At 39.7% G+C, this 15,112-nt stretch overlaps 2 protein-coding genes across 5 annotated transcripts in view; one reads left to right on the top strand and one right to left on the bottom strand.

Annotated features, from left to right (window-relative positions):
- The first annotated feature begins 163 nt into the window (after nt 1-163).
- wdr5 (WD repeat domain 5) lies at nt 164-7,231 on the top strand. Its single transcript, XM_034126023.1, has 14 exons — nt 164-357; nt 1,376-1,485; nt 1,636-1,744; nt 1,944-2,017; nt 2,604-2,693; nt 2,834-2,923; nt 3,012-3,095; nt 3,178-3,233; nt 4,479-4,525; nt 4,717-4,792; nt 4,995-5,028; nt 5,782-5,856; nt 6,022-6,109; nt 6,205-7,231. The coding sequence occupies exons 2-14, from the start codon at nt 1,408-1,410 to the stop codon at nt 6,303-6,305; spliced, it is 1,002 nt and encodes a 333-aa protein (XP_033981914.1). The 5' UTR covers nt 164-357; nt 1,376-1,407; the 3' UTR covers nt 6,306-7,231.
- Nucleotides 7,232-7,269: 38 nt separating this feature from the next.
- Nucleotides 7,270-15,112, bottom strand: part of rxraa (retinoid X receptor, alpha a) — a 102,043-nt gene continuing 94,200 nt past the window's right edge. For all 4 annotated transcript variants that reach the window (XM_034125945.1, XM_034125947.1, XM_034125944.1 and 1 more), the window contains exons 10-11: nt 11,866-11,971; nt 7,270-11,151 (exon numbers count right to left, since the gene is read on the bottom strand). In XM_034125945.1, the coding sequence (XP_033981836.1) occupies nt 11,004-11,151; nt 11,866-11,971 (254 nt within the window). In that variant the 3' untranslated portion in view covers nt 7,270-11,003. The remainder of the gene's footprint in view (nt 11,152-11,865; nt 11,972-15,112) is intronic.

Raw genomic sequence — 15,112 nt, 5'->3', positions numbered from 1 at the left:
TTATCAATGGTGAAAGTCAAGTGTTACCCATTGCAGCCCAAACGCTTAGCAAGGCCACAATAGAACCAGTGCTATACCCAAAGAAAAACAAACGTAAAAATAGTCCATATTTGCGTTTGACACTTAATTGTCCCTCGTTAGCTACCGTTACTTCTGAGGATAACACGCATGCGCAGTACTGTACTCACCACCATACACCACATTCCCCGCTTCTCCTCGCAGCCAGCAGGCAAACATCCAGGAGCGAGCCAAGTGGTTAAATGCGGTCTCCATGATAGTCTAAATAAAAATACGTGCTTTTTCCTGCCAATCTTTACGCGGAGTATCAATCTGAACGCGGAGCAGCATCAAATCTCCGTGAGTATCGGTTTATGATCGATTCCTCCTTGTTTGAATGGAGGGCCCATCCGTGGCAGATCAGCCAATTTGTCAACAGCATCATCGATTTAAGACAGACTGCTACATGATCTCACTGCTGTTAGCTGTAATAATAAACACGTGCATATAAGATGGAGTTGCTATCTTTATTTGTCCGTTTTAAAATCATAAATGTATGCAGTATGATGATAGCTAACGTTACTGTCAGAGTTGAACTTTCTAGCGAAGAGATCCCGTGTCACCCTTTGTTTAAAATTCATTATTTTCAAATGTATTGCATTAAAACACGAATAAACGTAAATATGTTTATCATTTATACCAACTAGTATGTTATGCAGTGTTACCTGGCTGTATAACATGTTAATATCACCTTAACAAAGCCAGTTAACGTTAGCTAGCTAGTTGCTAGCTGAAATAGCCACATTAATGGGTGACGCTATGCTAAAGTAGAAAGCAGACACTCGCTTCATGGATTTTTAACAACTAAAGACGAATACAAATGCCTTTTATTAAAGTCTTTACTGGAAATGATTAGCACTCCCACGGTTGCATTGCATAGATATGAAGTGTATAATGTATAACATAGCTGTCATGGTTGACATGATAAGACTAACATGTCATTTTATCGATGACATGTGGCCCATATTGTACACAACAATTGAAATTCCCTTAAATTAAATGAGGTATATATCCCTTGGAGTGATTAGTTACATATCAAGTTATTATGAGGCGAGCCATTGCAATTACACATTTTGTAGATGATGCCATACTAGTACATCAAAATGTGCTCTCTAGCATAACTGACTCCTTATAATGCATAACTTTACAATGCTATTTGGCTAGTTTCATGCCAAAAAACAGTATACATCCAAACCTGTTGCCGGCTGTTTTTAAGTCCTCAGTCTGCAGTTGATTATGTTTTGCTTTTATATTGGTTTTCTTGCATATAAATAATTTATTTCTAAACTTATTTCGACATCAATTTCTTCTGTTTTAGGACCGTGCCCAGTTGATGCTCATTTCCTCACCATGGCAACAGAAGATAAGAAACCAGAGACTGACACGAAACCTCCCGTTGTCCAATCGTCATCTTCCAGTCAAAGCAAGGTTAGGATTTCTGATTATAAATGTATGCTGGGGAAGAACATCTGTGAATATTTTAGTTTTTTCCCGTATGGTATCATATTTTGATAAATGCGATGCGTTTGCCCTTTTTTAAAATTTTTTATAAATGTGCTGTTTTGTTTTCATTGATAGTCTGCACCTGGCAAGCCAAACTACAGCCTGAAGTTCACACTAGCGGGCCACACCAAAGCGGTCTCCTCCGTCAAGTTCAGTCCGAGCGGAGAGTGGCTCGCCAGCTCATGTGAGTCCTTTTATCTTTTCCTGTTTGCTTTAAATCACATATGGGCCACGGTAAATTTGTGCTGCATTTATTTTCATTATTATTTTGTATTATCTGCTAACTATTTCTTCCTCCAAAAATAAACAAAATAGTCGTTGTAGCGTAAACAGAAAAAGGAAAAAGTTGCCACGACACTAAATACATGTTTGTTTTTTTACAGCTGCTGACAAACTCATCAAAATCTGGGGCGCGTATGACGGCAAGTTTGAGAAAACCATTTCCGGACACAAACTTGTGAGTGAAACAAATTCATCATATTTACTGCTGCACATTGATTTAGCCTTTTTGGTTATCTTTGTATTAATGGGATTGTATTTGTCATGACCCATTACCCATGTGTAGAACACAAGAAGGTGATTTAAACCTGGGTTCTGTCTTAACCGGGTAACAGGGGCGCTGTGCCCTCTTACTTTTGGCGTGCGCCCTCATACCAAAATGCAGATTTTCCCAGATTTGTTTTAAAGTGATGCAAGAAAACTATATTTCTGTTCGTACACAACAATATAATTACTCCAAAAATATGAAACTCGTGTTAAATAGAGCATAAGACGGCATAGACATTTGTTTTTACGGAGCTCCGACGTTGCGTAGTTTGTTAATGTTCGCAACGCCATCTTGTATACGGGCTATTGCGAGAATTGATACATCTATACATACAAGATCAGCGCCACAGTATTGCCCTCATACTATATTATTTTTCTTGAAAAACTCCTGGAAACCTACATTTATGCATCAGTTACAATACATCACTTTAGTAGTGAGCTATGGTATGATCCTTGCTGTTCTATTATGTTCCTAACTATTACCCATGATCCTTCAGGGTATCTCTGACGTGGCATGGTCCTCTGACTCCAACCTCCTGGTGTCGGCATCGGACGACAAAACCTTGAAGATCTGGGATGTCAGCTCGGTAAGGGAACGCTTTAATCAACATTTATCAAACTGAGATGATATGAATATTCGTATAACAGGTTAAACCAGCAGATCGTGCTACAGATCATACACCACCATAAATCAGGGCTTGAGAGAATTTCCTTCTATTCTTCCTAGGGGAAATGCTTAAAAACTCTTAAAGGTCACAGCAACTACGTCTTCTGCTGCAACTTCAACCCCCAATCCAACCTCATCGTGTCAGGATCGGTGAGTAGAAGAAGCTTCTGATATAAAACACGCAGGAAATGGAGAGCAGACATTTGACTAAAAAAGAATGTGATTGTTTTGCCTCCAGTTTGATGAGAGCGTAAGGATATGGGACGTGAAGACCGGGAAGTGTTTGAAAACATTGCCGGCACATTCTGACCCTGTCTCAGCTGTAAGTTCACTTGGTTATTAACACATTTCTAGATTTGAGATAAACCTGTAACAGTAATGTGATTATCTTTTTCCTCCTGCAGGTTCATTTCAACAGAGACGGCTCTCTGATCGTGTCCAGCAGCTACGATGGTCTTTGGTAAAACCTAACTTGTATTTATACATCCGCATGTCGACATTACATGTTCACATTTACTTATCATGTCGCCTCTTTTGCCCTCACAGTTGGCACATTTAAAAAAAAAAAGTGACAGCGGGAAATCTCCAGCTGCGGCCCTTATTAGCAGCTCAGTTTTAAAGAGGCCCAATTATTACATTACATTACATTTAGCTGACGCTTTTATCCAAAGCGACTTACAATAAGTGCATTCGACCAAGAAGATACAAACTTGAAGAAAACAGAATCATATAAGTACATCAGATTTCATAGAGCCAAAACATTTCAAGTGCTACTCAACTGGCTTTAGAATAAGCCAGTCCTTTGTTAGTATATAAGTGCTTTGTTAGCAATTGTATTGCTCGAAGTGGAGTCGAAAGAAATGAGTTTTCAGTCTGCGCCGGAAGATGTGTAAGCTTTCTGCTGTCCTGATTTCAATGGGGAGCTCATTCCACCATTTTGGAGCCAGGATAGCAAACCGACGTGTTTTTGCAGATGGGAACTTGGGTCCCCCTCGCAGTGCTGGTGCAGCGAGCCGCTTGGCTGATGCAGAGCGGAGTGCACGTGCTGGGGTGTACATTTTAACCATGTCCTGGATGTAGGAAGGGCCAGATCCATTCGCAGCATGGTACGCAAGTACCAGTGTCTTGAAGTGGATTCTAGCAGTTACTGGAAGCCAGTGAAGTGAGCGGAGGAGCGGCGTGGTGTGGGAGAATTTAGGAAGGTTGAAGACCAGACGAGCCGCTGCATTCTGGATGAGCTGCAGAGGTCGGATGGCACATGCAGGTAGACCAGCCAGGAGGGAGTTGCAGTAGTCTAGGCGTGAGATGACGAGAGCCTGGACCAGAACCTGCGTCGTTTTCTGGGTCAGGAGGGGACGTATCCTCCTTTATGCTTTGTAGGTTTTCCCTCCTGTAGTGTTCTATAGCCGGTTTGTGTGCATGTAAATGGTCTGCAAAGGCTAAAATCCCCCCATCTGAAACGCCTCAATTTGACTGGTGTCTTAATATAGTGACATCACTACATAACACCAGCACTTCTATTGGCTAGTGCTCCCACACAGTGTATGTGAGGCTATGGGTCGGGACATTTCTAAGCAGTTGACCAATCACAAAAACTCCAAACCCCAAATATCTGCAGTGACAAGAATGCTGTTTGTTTATATATATTAAGTGTCTTGCGAAACAACAAAATGTCATCTTAAAACTATTTATTTTATTTTTCCAGCCGAATCTGGGACACGGCATCGGGCCAGTGTTTAAAGACACTCATAGGTAAGATCACGCAGTAAATCTTGATCTTGACATTGTTTGAGTACTGATTCCACATCATTCTCATATTTAATTGCAGAAAAGGTTTGGAAATTGTGTTATGATTAGTGACAAACAATTATAATTGTTCCTGTTTGAAATAAGGCATTACTGATGCGGTACTGACTCTACTCCTGTTACTGTGTTCTGATCAGATGACGATAACCCTCCGGTGTCCTTTGTGAAGTTTTCCCCAAATGGAAAATACATCCTGGCGGCTACACTGGACAAGTGAGTAGTAAACTATGTGCTTTAATGTATTATTTTATTTATTTAGTGGTCATTATGCTGTTCAGGATGCTCACCAGCAGAGGGCAGTATGCACCAGCTGCACTTTTATAAAAACAGAATATACACATCAGATGAAATTATTAAAATGTTGGTGTGTTTTAACACTAGTTTTTTTAACATGCTTGTTTTTTTTGTATTCCAGCACGCTGAAGCTGTGGGATTACAGCAAAGGAAAGGTAAGCATTCAGTTTAAATACTAAATTATTATCTTATTTTTAAATACAAAAATCAGCTGTCAGATTGTTTCTGTTTGTTTTAGATTTATGTAAAACAGTCTCATGTTCATGTAGTTAAAGACATTAAGCCCCAAACAGTATTGTATTTAATTTTCTCCTCATTTGTTTACTATTTTTTACTTAAAGGGGACCTATCATGCAAAATGCACTTTTGTACGTCTTTTATACATGAACATGTGTCCCCGGTGTTCCAGGGAACTCACCAAGTGTCAGAAAACACAACCCTCTCTATTTTCCTCCATACCCAAATCTCTAAAAAAGGGGCTGCAACGGATCTGATAAAAACTGATCCAGATTTGAACACTGTCCTGACGTCAGGACAGTGGCGCTACGGCTATTGGGCCAACTCCACCAATCAGGAGGAGACAGCCACGGCCATTGCCGTTCGAAAGCGCTGGAGACGCTGTAGTACATATGCCAGGCCTGTAGGTGGTGCTGTTCTCACAGAATCAGCCCTTGCAAAAACAGGGGTAAAAAAGTGCAAATTAAGCGAAATGAGGCATGGCTAAAATGCATGATCTGTTTGGTATTTTGAAAAAGAAAAAGTATAAATATGCCTTATATAGGTATGGTCCTACACTATATTATTATAATATAGCATGATAGGTCCACTTTAAATACTGCTGCTGATGGTTATAACTCTGATGATCTAATGCAGAGAATTCACTCTTTATTTTCCCTCCAACATTTCAGTGCTTGAAAACGTACAGCGGCCACAAAAACGAGAAGTACTGCATATTCGCAAATTTCTCAGTCACCGGGGGAAAGGTAAGAAATTAATAAAAAATGTGTATGGTCTGTTTTGACCTTCATGATTTTAAATAAATCCTTCCTGGTGATAATGCCTCAACCATGCAGTTTCTCCATTTATATTTCACCACATTTTTGTAAAAAAGCTAAATGTTGCTAAGCTAAGCGTGTGCTCTGTTGCAGTGGATCGTGTCCGGCTCCGAGGACAACATGGTGTACATCTGGAACCTACAGACCAAGGAGATCGTGCAGAAGCTCCAGGGCCACACAGGTACAGCACACACACATTTTTAGAATTAGATTCAAGACATCTTATTTGTGAACCGCTGTTATTGACCCCCTCTCTATTTCCTGTCTCCTACTCAGACGTCGTCATATCGACCGCCTGCCACCCGACAGAGAACATCATCGCGTCCGCGGCTTTAGAAAATGACAAAACCATCAAGCTATGGAGAAGTGACTGCTAAGCTCTTTTTGGGGCCGATCATATTCCTTTTTTGACTTTTTTTTTTCTCTCTGTTTTGTTGTAAGAAAGGACTTTTTTTCTAAAGGAGAGCCCCTGCGTGACGCAGAGGGCTTCCACATGATGGAATTCAGCAAGGAGAACCAAATGAGACACAGCATCATCGGAAAAAAATCACCCCACATCTTCTGCAGCAGACGCGTTCCCCTCGCCACATCTGAGATATTTTTGTTGCCTCCACAGGGACGTTTTTTTTTCAAGACTTTTGTTATACAATGTTGATGCTCTGTTCTGGTGCTTCAGTATTATTGACACTGCATTGACCCCTGATGTTCCGGGCTTCATACCCACCACCCATATCTGCTCTTGTACAATAAATGTAGTGCTTATTTGGCCTTTCTACGATTTATTTTGCCTTCTTTTTTTCACTTTGTCTGTGTAATTGTTGATTGGCTTTCAATGAGGTGACTTTAACATTGAGGAAAGAAATATCCTTATGGCTGTTATTTTTTCGAAAGGCACCTCCATTCATGTTTTTTCCCCCCTGATATCAAATACCAGACCTCAAAAGTGTACTATGGTAAGATTTATTGCAAGTTTGTAAGTCATATTAGGGCAATAAACCAGGATCTGAGGTTTTGGAAGTCAAGAATTAGTCAGCTTGACAGTACCATTAAAACATTTTTTAAAGCCCCCTTTGAGAATTTAATGTTTTATTATAACAGTGACCAAATGCAGATATATTGTCGTCTAGATTTGTACATATTACATTGACGTATTGTGTTTTTTAGTCTTTTTTTGCTTCAGTAGTTCCTATTGTAGTCCTACACACCAGCAGCATCTGTCCTCTGTACTTAACCTGGATTTCTGTGCAATACATGTTTGCATTTGACAGCTCTAACCTGAATAAAACCAGTTTTGTATGTTTAACGAGTCGTGACAATCTTCCACACAGAATCAACCATCAGTCAGTTCACTTTGAGTTTTTTAATAACCATTTTTTCTGTCCATGAAAGATAGAACATCAGAGAACAACCCACAAAGAACAGATGATCAACAACTCCATTGTCTTTTTAAAAAAATGGACAAAAATATAATGAAAAGACATTTCCCGTCTTGCAGGTTGAAAATGGCAAAGTAAAGGCGACAGGAGGTGCCGACGACTCCTCGCACCTTTTAAAACTTTCAATCTGAAAATTGCCTTGTTGAATAAGCTTTTCCACGACGTATACGACAGCCCGCAGGAGGACAAGGGAACAGAGTACACAAGCAATGGGATAAAATTACCTTTGTACAAAAATAGATCTTTTTTTCAAAGTGTTTTTTTTCTTTTCTTTTTTTTTACAGTCAATGCACAAAGAAAGCAGTGATTGTGTCACAAGCTGATTTCCTGATTACACTTTTTCAACATACAACTGCTAAGCAACACATACATTTCAGAGGGTTTAAAGTCAACTTCAACTTTTTTGTATTTTTTTTTTTGCGGTCCCATAATCTGCTGAGAAGCTAATACTTTTTAAATCTGCTGGTTGATCATGATTGATTTTATAAAGTCAATAGCAAAAAAAAGAAACCCTCTGATATTTGTGGTCAGAGAAGACTCCCTCTTTCAATGTTCGGAAATACTCAAGGAACAGATCTGTCGATATATATTTATAAATATATACACATATACATATTAACAAAATAGAGCTTTATGTTATAAAGCATTCATGCGGGTGAACCTTTCTTTTTTTACCGGTCAAGAAGATCCTTGTCTGTTCATTTCCTGCATGGGTGAGTGAGCTCGCACATTATTCACTTTATGGCTTAAGTAAGAGACCTGCGGTCGCCAATCACAGTAAGCCAAGAGACACCAGGCTGAAGGGAGCGGGAGGATATTCAATTTAAAGTTAGGTCATCCAGTCCAAAAAAAGCTTCATCTCTGCTGTTATGATTTTAAATCCATCCTCGAAAAAAAGGAAATCCATCCCAGTCCTACAAAAAGAGTTAATTTTCCTTGCCATATTGACAATTTATGAACAATTGATCCAGAATATAAATACTGTAAACTGAGCTCAGACTGGCTGTCAATACTGTCACCTGGATAGTTTGTAATAGAAACTGTCTAAAAACACCACAAGCCAATACTGAACTTATTACTTTTTTTTTTTTTAAAGCACAGAAACTGAGGTGTAACTGATTAAAATGAGCCTGATGATAATAACGCAGTCAGAAAGTGCTATTTTTGTTTGTCAGATTAAATACGTGTAGAAAATTCAAGTAACGTCGCAGTTCTACCTTTCGTCCACTAGAGGGCGCTTGAAGCTTTTAAATGGCCGCCTCGACTGTGAAACTGAACCCCAATTGTTATGAAAAAAATGTTTTTGTCGATATTTCATTAGCGTCTTTTGTCGGAGTCAATACGAGTATGGAGTCCCGTAGGTGCCACCAAAATAATTTCAGACTTTTTCCTTATCAATTAATACGTTGACAAATACAAAAATAACTGTTAAAAATGTTGCTTGGAGACAAGATCAGAAGCCAAACAGCCAGCTAATAAAAGCTCATGTCGCTGCTTATTCAAATGAAAGTAACCACCACATTGAAACTGTAAATATAAATGCAACAGGCAAATTCATTGTGATATAAAATATGTTCGTCACATGACAAACAAAAACATATATTTGCGATAAAAGCCTAATCAAAAACTAGTAGTATGACTATGCTTAAATATCCAATTACGAATCTGTAAATAAGCAAATATTTATTTATTCTTTTAGCAGATGATTGCAAAATGTAAGAAACACTGAAACTAAAACAATCTTATATTTTTTCTAATAGTTTTTAAACACTTTGCAAAAAAGTATTATTGAAGTGGCACACTCAAGACTCCATACCCCAAAGACCTTCAATTGTCTAAGTTTATGAAAGCCTGATGAAAACAGTGCTCAGGGTTTTTCTTTCTTCTTCGGGTCCAGTCAGTGTCAAGGTGCTTATGAAAGAGTGGTGAATAAGTATATGTAGGATAAAAAAAACCTCATAGAAATCTCTTTTAGTCCTTTTTATCATATCATTCTCGGCACTAGCTAACATGTCCTTAAACTCTGCTTTGTCTCATGGTTTCATTAAACACCTTTCAATGAGGGCTGATAGCTGATAAAACAATACAAGATGTCTATTCAATGTTTGAATAGTGAGGAAAATGACCTTGATGAGATACTATCGGACCCCCACCTCACAAACACCTGTTTGAACCACACCCGCTCTACGGACAATCTTTGGAAATGCACTAGATGCATAGTTTTGCAGCAGCTGCAGCATTTAGAGAAAAAGGAGGGGAAAATGGCATAAAGCAAACTATACATAACATAATGAACATTTCAGTTGGACTTGAATGACACTTGGTGGTCCAGAGAAGTGCAGAGAGAGGAGGATAAAACAATCAGGGGTGCGTTTAAGATCGAGCCAAATCCCACCTCAGGAGGCAGATCACATCAGCTCTCCGTTTAGGAGCTCCGCTGTCATGAGGTTAAGTGCCAAGTAACATACAAATAAACAAACAATGGCTCGGCTGAGCGCTTTTCTCCCTCAAATGCTTCAACGAGCTGAGGGTTGGAGGGATGGAAACAGAGGTATGTGTGCATTAAAATCACAAGTGAAAATAACGTCAATACTGTGTACGGTTGTAACTTTCTGTACAGGTAGATATGAGGAAACACCCGCTGCGTGGAGGGATTTCTGAGTGTGGAGGTGGTAAAAAAAAACGGTGTGTTGAAATTCACATGAAATGAGATGTGGAGAGGTTGGAGAAGGGACGAAAGCAGGAGCTGGGAGACTGCAGACAAAAGGTCCAACATTGTTCGAAATAAGGATGGTAAATGTTGTTCCTGTGCCTGCTGGTAGCCTGTCAGAGCATGGTGTAGCTTAAAGCTAATATACAACGGCCTGGTCTTCCTGTGTGCCTCAGCACGGATTGTACAGCGTTAACTGAAGGGCTGATTAGTGAAGTCTTTCGTCGTCCTCCACCCGGGTCGCACAGTGCTGACAGAGTAAGACATGGTTGTATTTGTTGGAATTGAGTCCTGAGGGTTTTGAGCACTCGCAGTCTGAGTTTGACTCCAGGAAACTTCAGCTAGTGCAAGACCTGACGTGTTCAGGAGCCAGGCGGGAATAGATCCTTTACCTTGTCCTCACCCCCTCCCCTTAGCGTCCCTCCCTAAAAATGTAGTCCGGAAAGAGAGAAAGGGCTCAGTTCCATGCCGAAGCAGCCCAAGGCTCTCTAAATCCACGATTGTCCCGCTGAGAATCCAAATACGACATCGCCATTTTTTTTCTTCAAAATACCTGCAAGCATTACTGTGGGTGTTAAAAACCTGATCACCTCTGCTTAATCTCATCCAAGTGTAGGAGAAAGCAAGGATGAAAACGATGGCTCAATATGTTTCTTTTTGTCTGCTTTAAGTCCATGTGTTGCCGTGTGATTTGTCTTATATATATATTTCTTATTTATATATTTTTACAAGGTATAAAACCGACCCACAGACGTGAAGAATTCATTGTTTTTCAAGGGGAAAGGGTAGGGAGGGATGGGAAGAGGTTCTCCATCCAAAGTCATTACTCAATCTGTCCCCTGCTGGAGATTGTTTTTGAAAAAGAACCCCAAACCAGGGCTGGTTGAGGAGGGGGAGAGGGGGTGAGGAGGGCTCAACCCTCTCTGCTATTATGTCATTTGATGCGGTGCTTCTAGCATCTCCATGAGGAACGTGTCGATGGGCGTGTCGCCGATGAGCTTGAAGAAGAACAAGTGCTCCAGACACTTGAGGCCGATGGAGCGCAGCGCCGGTAACCGCAGCAACAGTTTGGCAAATCTGTCACAGAAGAGCCAAGTTAGACACAAAATCAAAATGGCATCATGCAATGACAGGAAGAGGGAGGGGTGGGGAAATGATCCTGAAGCAAAACTGTCTTTTACGTACAAATGTACTAGGAATGATATTCACGAGGCAACACTTTGTGCACTTAAGAACATTTAGTCCCAAGTTGGTTTCACTTCAAACCTCACAGAAAAAAGAAAAGCAACCTAATACAATACTACTTTTACTAACGATTTTATTGTCACAGGCACATTTTCTATGTCGGAATAAAATATGAGCCAGAGTTGTTCTTAATTGCTTGGTGTTAGCTGTTCATAACAATCCCTCCTAGCGGTCTTAAGTCAGTCTTTGTCTTGATATGACAAAACATCCATTTTCAAATGTTTAATATTATTGTATTGTCTAGGATGTAGGACGCATTGTCTAAAGACTTAAGTGTTTTCAAAGTCTTCTTATGTAGGTGTTTAATAGGCCTAAAATACAAACATTACATTTTTTAAAACAGTTTTTCACAGCTAGTCTTTTGTATTACCAAAAAAAAAATCTTATTTTTACTTTAGTCTTTTACATTTTTTTTAAAATTCTGGCATTAAACTAATATTGAATTAATAAACCAAAGAGAGTAAGGTGTTATCTGTATGAAGAAAGTGGCAAATGAGGATGAATGTGGGGATTAGCACAGTGTCATTTCTGTGTTTGTGTTCTCACCGGCCAGGCTGGTCGGGGTACTTCTGTTTGCAGTAGGCCTCTAAAGACGCGTACACTTTCTCTCTCAGAGCTTCTACCTCACCAGGATTGGACAAGCCTTTAGAGTCTGTGGAGCAGATGCAAACAAATATTAACAAACACAAAACAGCAACCCTTCAAATAACATTTAACACAAAACAATGGGGCCGTGATGACGTATTTTTGTAAGCTGACCCGGAAGTTAGCCTCGACAAAAGACAATGGTACGTTTACATTTTATCTTGGAATATTGCGGAGAATAAGGCATATAGCAAACATCTGTTCTACGACGTTTATAATTGTTGAAGCGTAAGTGCAATTGCTTAAAATAAATAGCTAACGTTATGCTATAAATGGGCTACAACATTGTGGCTTTATTTCACACCACACCGCTAAGCTAAAGGGGAACTTGTCTTAGCGTTATGTCTCATTTAGTCACTTGTAAGCAACCTCATTCTTCCAGACATGTACAAGCTTAAAACATTTAAGAGTGGGGAATTTAATGACGTACTTAACAACCCAAAAACCCCACAAAAAAACATAGATTTTGAGAAGAGGAAACCCAAAAGAGCTAAAATGCTAACTCATTCCCCGGATAAGGACTCATTCCTGCACCATTCTATAAGGAAGTATGTTTTCATAAGCATGTGAACACCCTTTTTATACTTTGTATTCTTCTAGTTGTTCAAATCAGAGAGAAACTCAATTGCTCAAATGGCTACTAACATTAGCATACAACAGAGGGCAGAGCCTCACTAACTTACAAGCTGAGTTTTAACCCCGCAGGCTGGCGGAGGGCGGTTGTCACAACATTCTGGGTTACTCCAATTAGGCCTGCGCTAATTTAAGCCCCGCCGGAGGACTCATCTTTGAGTCACAACACAAACGCATCATTGATTAACATTTTGTGATGAACAAAGCGCTGCACATTTGATCAAAAATGAATGAACACTTGTTGTTAATGGCCAGACTCGATGGCACAGTGTGGGAAAACGAGGGACTGAGGGCTCTTTTTTTTTTTTTTTAGCCTAGCCATCCCCCATCCCCCCCTACCCTCTACTTTTTCCGTCAGAGCAGTCTTGCGAACCCCTAATTAAGAAGGAACTGGGCCGAGACGTGAAGCGGGGCCTGGATGTGAAACACAGAGGATCAGTGTTTCTGGGGTAGACGGATCCACAGTGGCACCAGAAGGACGGAGGGAGTCGTTAAACAACTTGGGATCACATCCATAGGGTTGGTTTACTCTGGTGCCATATGGGTGAGGTTTAAATACAGAACAGGCTGATAGCAGGCGTGACACATGCCTTGGCAAGACTTGCGCCTCAATTAAAGAACTTGCTGTTGGACACATTTTCATGAGAATTTCCTGATTAAATAAAGATTGAATTGGTTTACCTTGAGCACAATCAATCATTATTGTCCTGTTCAGCTATTATTTTCAGCTCTCTACCTCAGTTCCGATTTCACAAGAGAAGTTCAAAGAAAACACAGAAAAGTCAAAAGTTCCTAATTATCCGGTTACATTCAAGAGGTCAAGCCAAGTCACACGTTTTTCGATACTATTAAATATTGCTGAACTATAACTCTTAGCTTGAAAGGTCGATGTGAAACATATATAGTTTCCTCTCTGGATTATTCTGTAGGCGCGGGTTGTGAGGCTTCTCTGGATGTTTTGAAACTTTTCTTCTCACTGTGAGAAGTTGTTGCTGTTGGATTCGATCAAAACCAAATTCCTGCTGAGTCCATAAAGAAGCTCCTAACTTTTTACAACCAACTGTCAAGCGTAATGGAAGAGAGACACTTAACTACATTTTTTGGTTGGAGTATCACTTAGCTTCAAGTCCTTAATGAGTAGCTATTTTAGTATCAGCTGTGTGCAGAAACAGTTGCACATAGATCTACGGCACAGATAAATCTTGGAGCAAATAAATAATCAAAAGACCAACTGCACAGGAATGCATTAGTGTTGAACAAAGGCGCTCAACAACCCAGCATTGATCTGAAATAACAATCACATATTGGAAAAAATGTCCACTGTATTGTGGATGCTTAACACGGAGCTTGGTTAAACTGTGTTCTTGAATTCAAATAGAGTTCTTCAGGGATGATATATTTTCATAGGCTGACCTGGAAGTTAGCATTGCAAGGGCTCCCTCAAAGAAAAGCCAATGGAATTTATTAGTTGCTATTAGATTCAAGCAAACAATAAGCTCTGTAGCGAACGAATGGTTGAGATATTTCCACGTTGTTTTTCATCAGGATAAACTCCACAAATTGACACCACTTTTATGATTTTTAAAGACGTCAACACCACTCAGTTAGTCAAGTGTTTGGCATTATGACGTTTAGAAGTCTTATTTAGTCATTTGTTAGCAACCTCCGTTTTTACAAAAAAAAAGCTGCAGCGCATTTCTCCTAATGGAAATGTTTTTTCGGCCGTTGTAGCCGTAGTATTTATTGTCGTAGATATTTTATGTCGTAGAACAAAAATCCAAAATCTATTAAATGCAGTGGCGAGCCGTGAGCTTTATACCTAGGCCCTCTGACCCCCACCCCTTCCCTCGAAAAAAAGAAAAAAAAAAGAGTTATTACGTCACAGCGTATACTTCAGCGGAATATCAAAACAACGGCCCAGGGTGCAAAACGCATCAATGACAGCGACCCTCTACCACACAAAACAACACCTGGGAACCCCATTTGTGTTCTTTGACATTGAAAATGATATTGCATTGTGTTTGTTACTTTCATTGCAGTTGTATGTCTTAAGTGTAATTTGGCATGCTTTTATTTTGAAGGCGAGTTCACGCTGTTGACAGGAAGTTGTTGTTGCTATGGAAACAAGAAAAGTTTCACAGCGGGCGGAACTCGTCATAAAGTCCGCGATAATAAAACCCACCCATTTAGAGGGAAGATATGATTGGTCAATTGTACTGTCATTTGACATTACTCTCTCGTTCAGTTACTATAGCGGGCCCTCTGTGAATCGCAGAGAGGGCCGCTATAGTAACTGACATTCAAACAGAGACTGAACAGGCAGATTCGAAGGATTTATTTCTTTGGAAATGTTATTTTATTAAATCAAGTTTTTTTTCGGTAAAACTAATGAAAAATATAACAAAAATAATATTAAAAAAATATATATTTAAAAAAAATATTTTTTTTTTTAATGTTTTTAAATATTATTTTTTGGAATATCTTAGGCCCTCACAGAGGGCCTAGAGGGCCCTGA

The sequence above is a fragment of the Trematomus bernacchii genome, unplaced genomic scaffold (assembly GCF_902827165.1).
Source record: "Trematomus bernacchii unplaced genomic scaffold, fTreBer1.1, whole genome shotgun sequence".
Classification (NCBI taxonomy): domain Eukaryota; kingdom Metazoa; phylum Chordata; class Actinopteri; order Perciformes; family Nototheniidae; genus Trematomus; species Trematomus bernacchii.
This window is presented reverse-complemented; position numbering and strand designations above follow the sequence as displayed.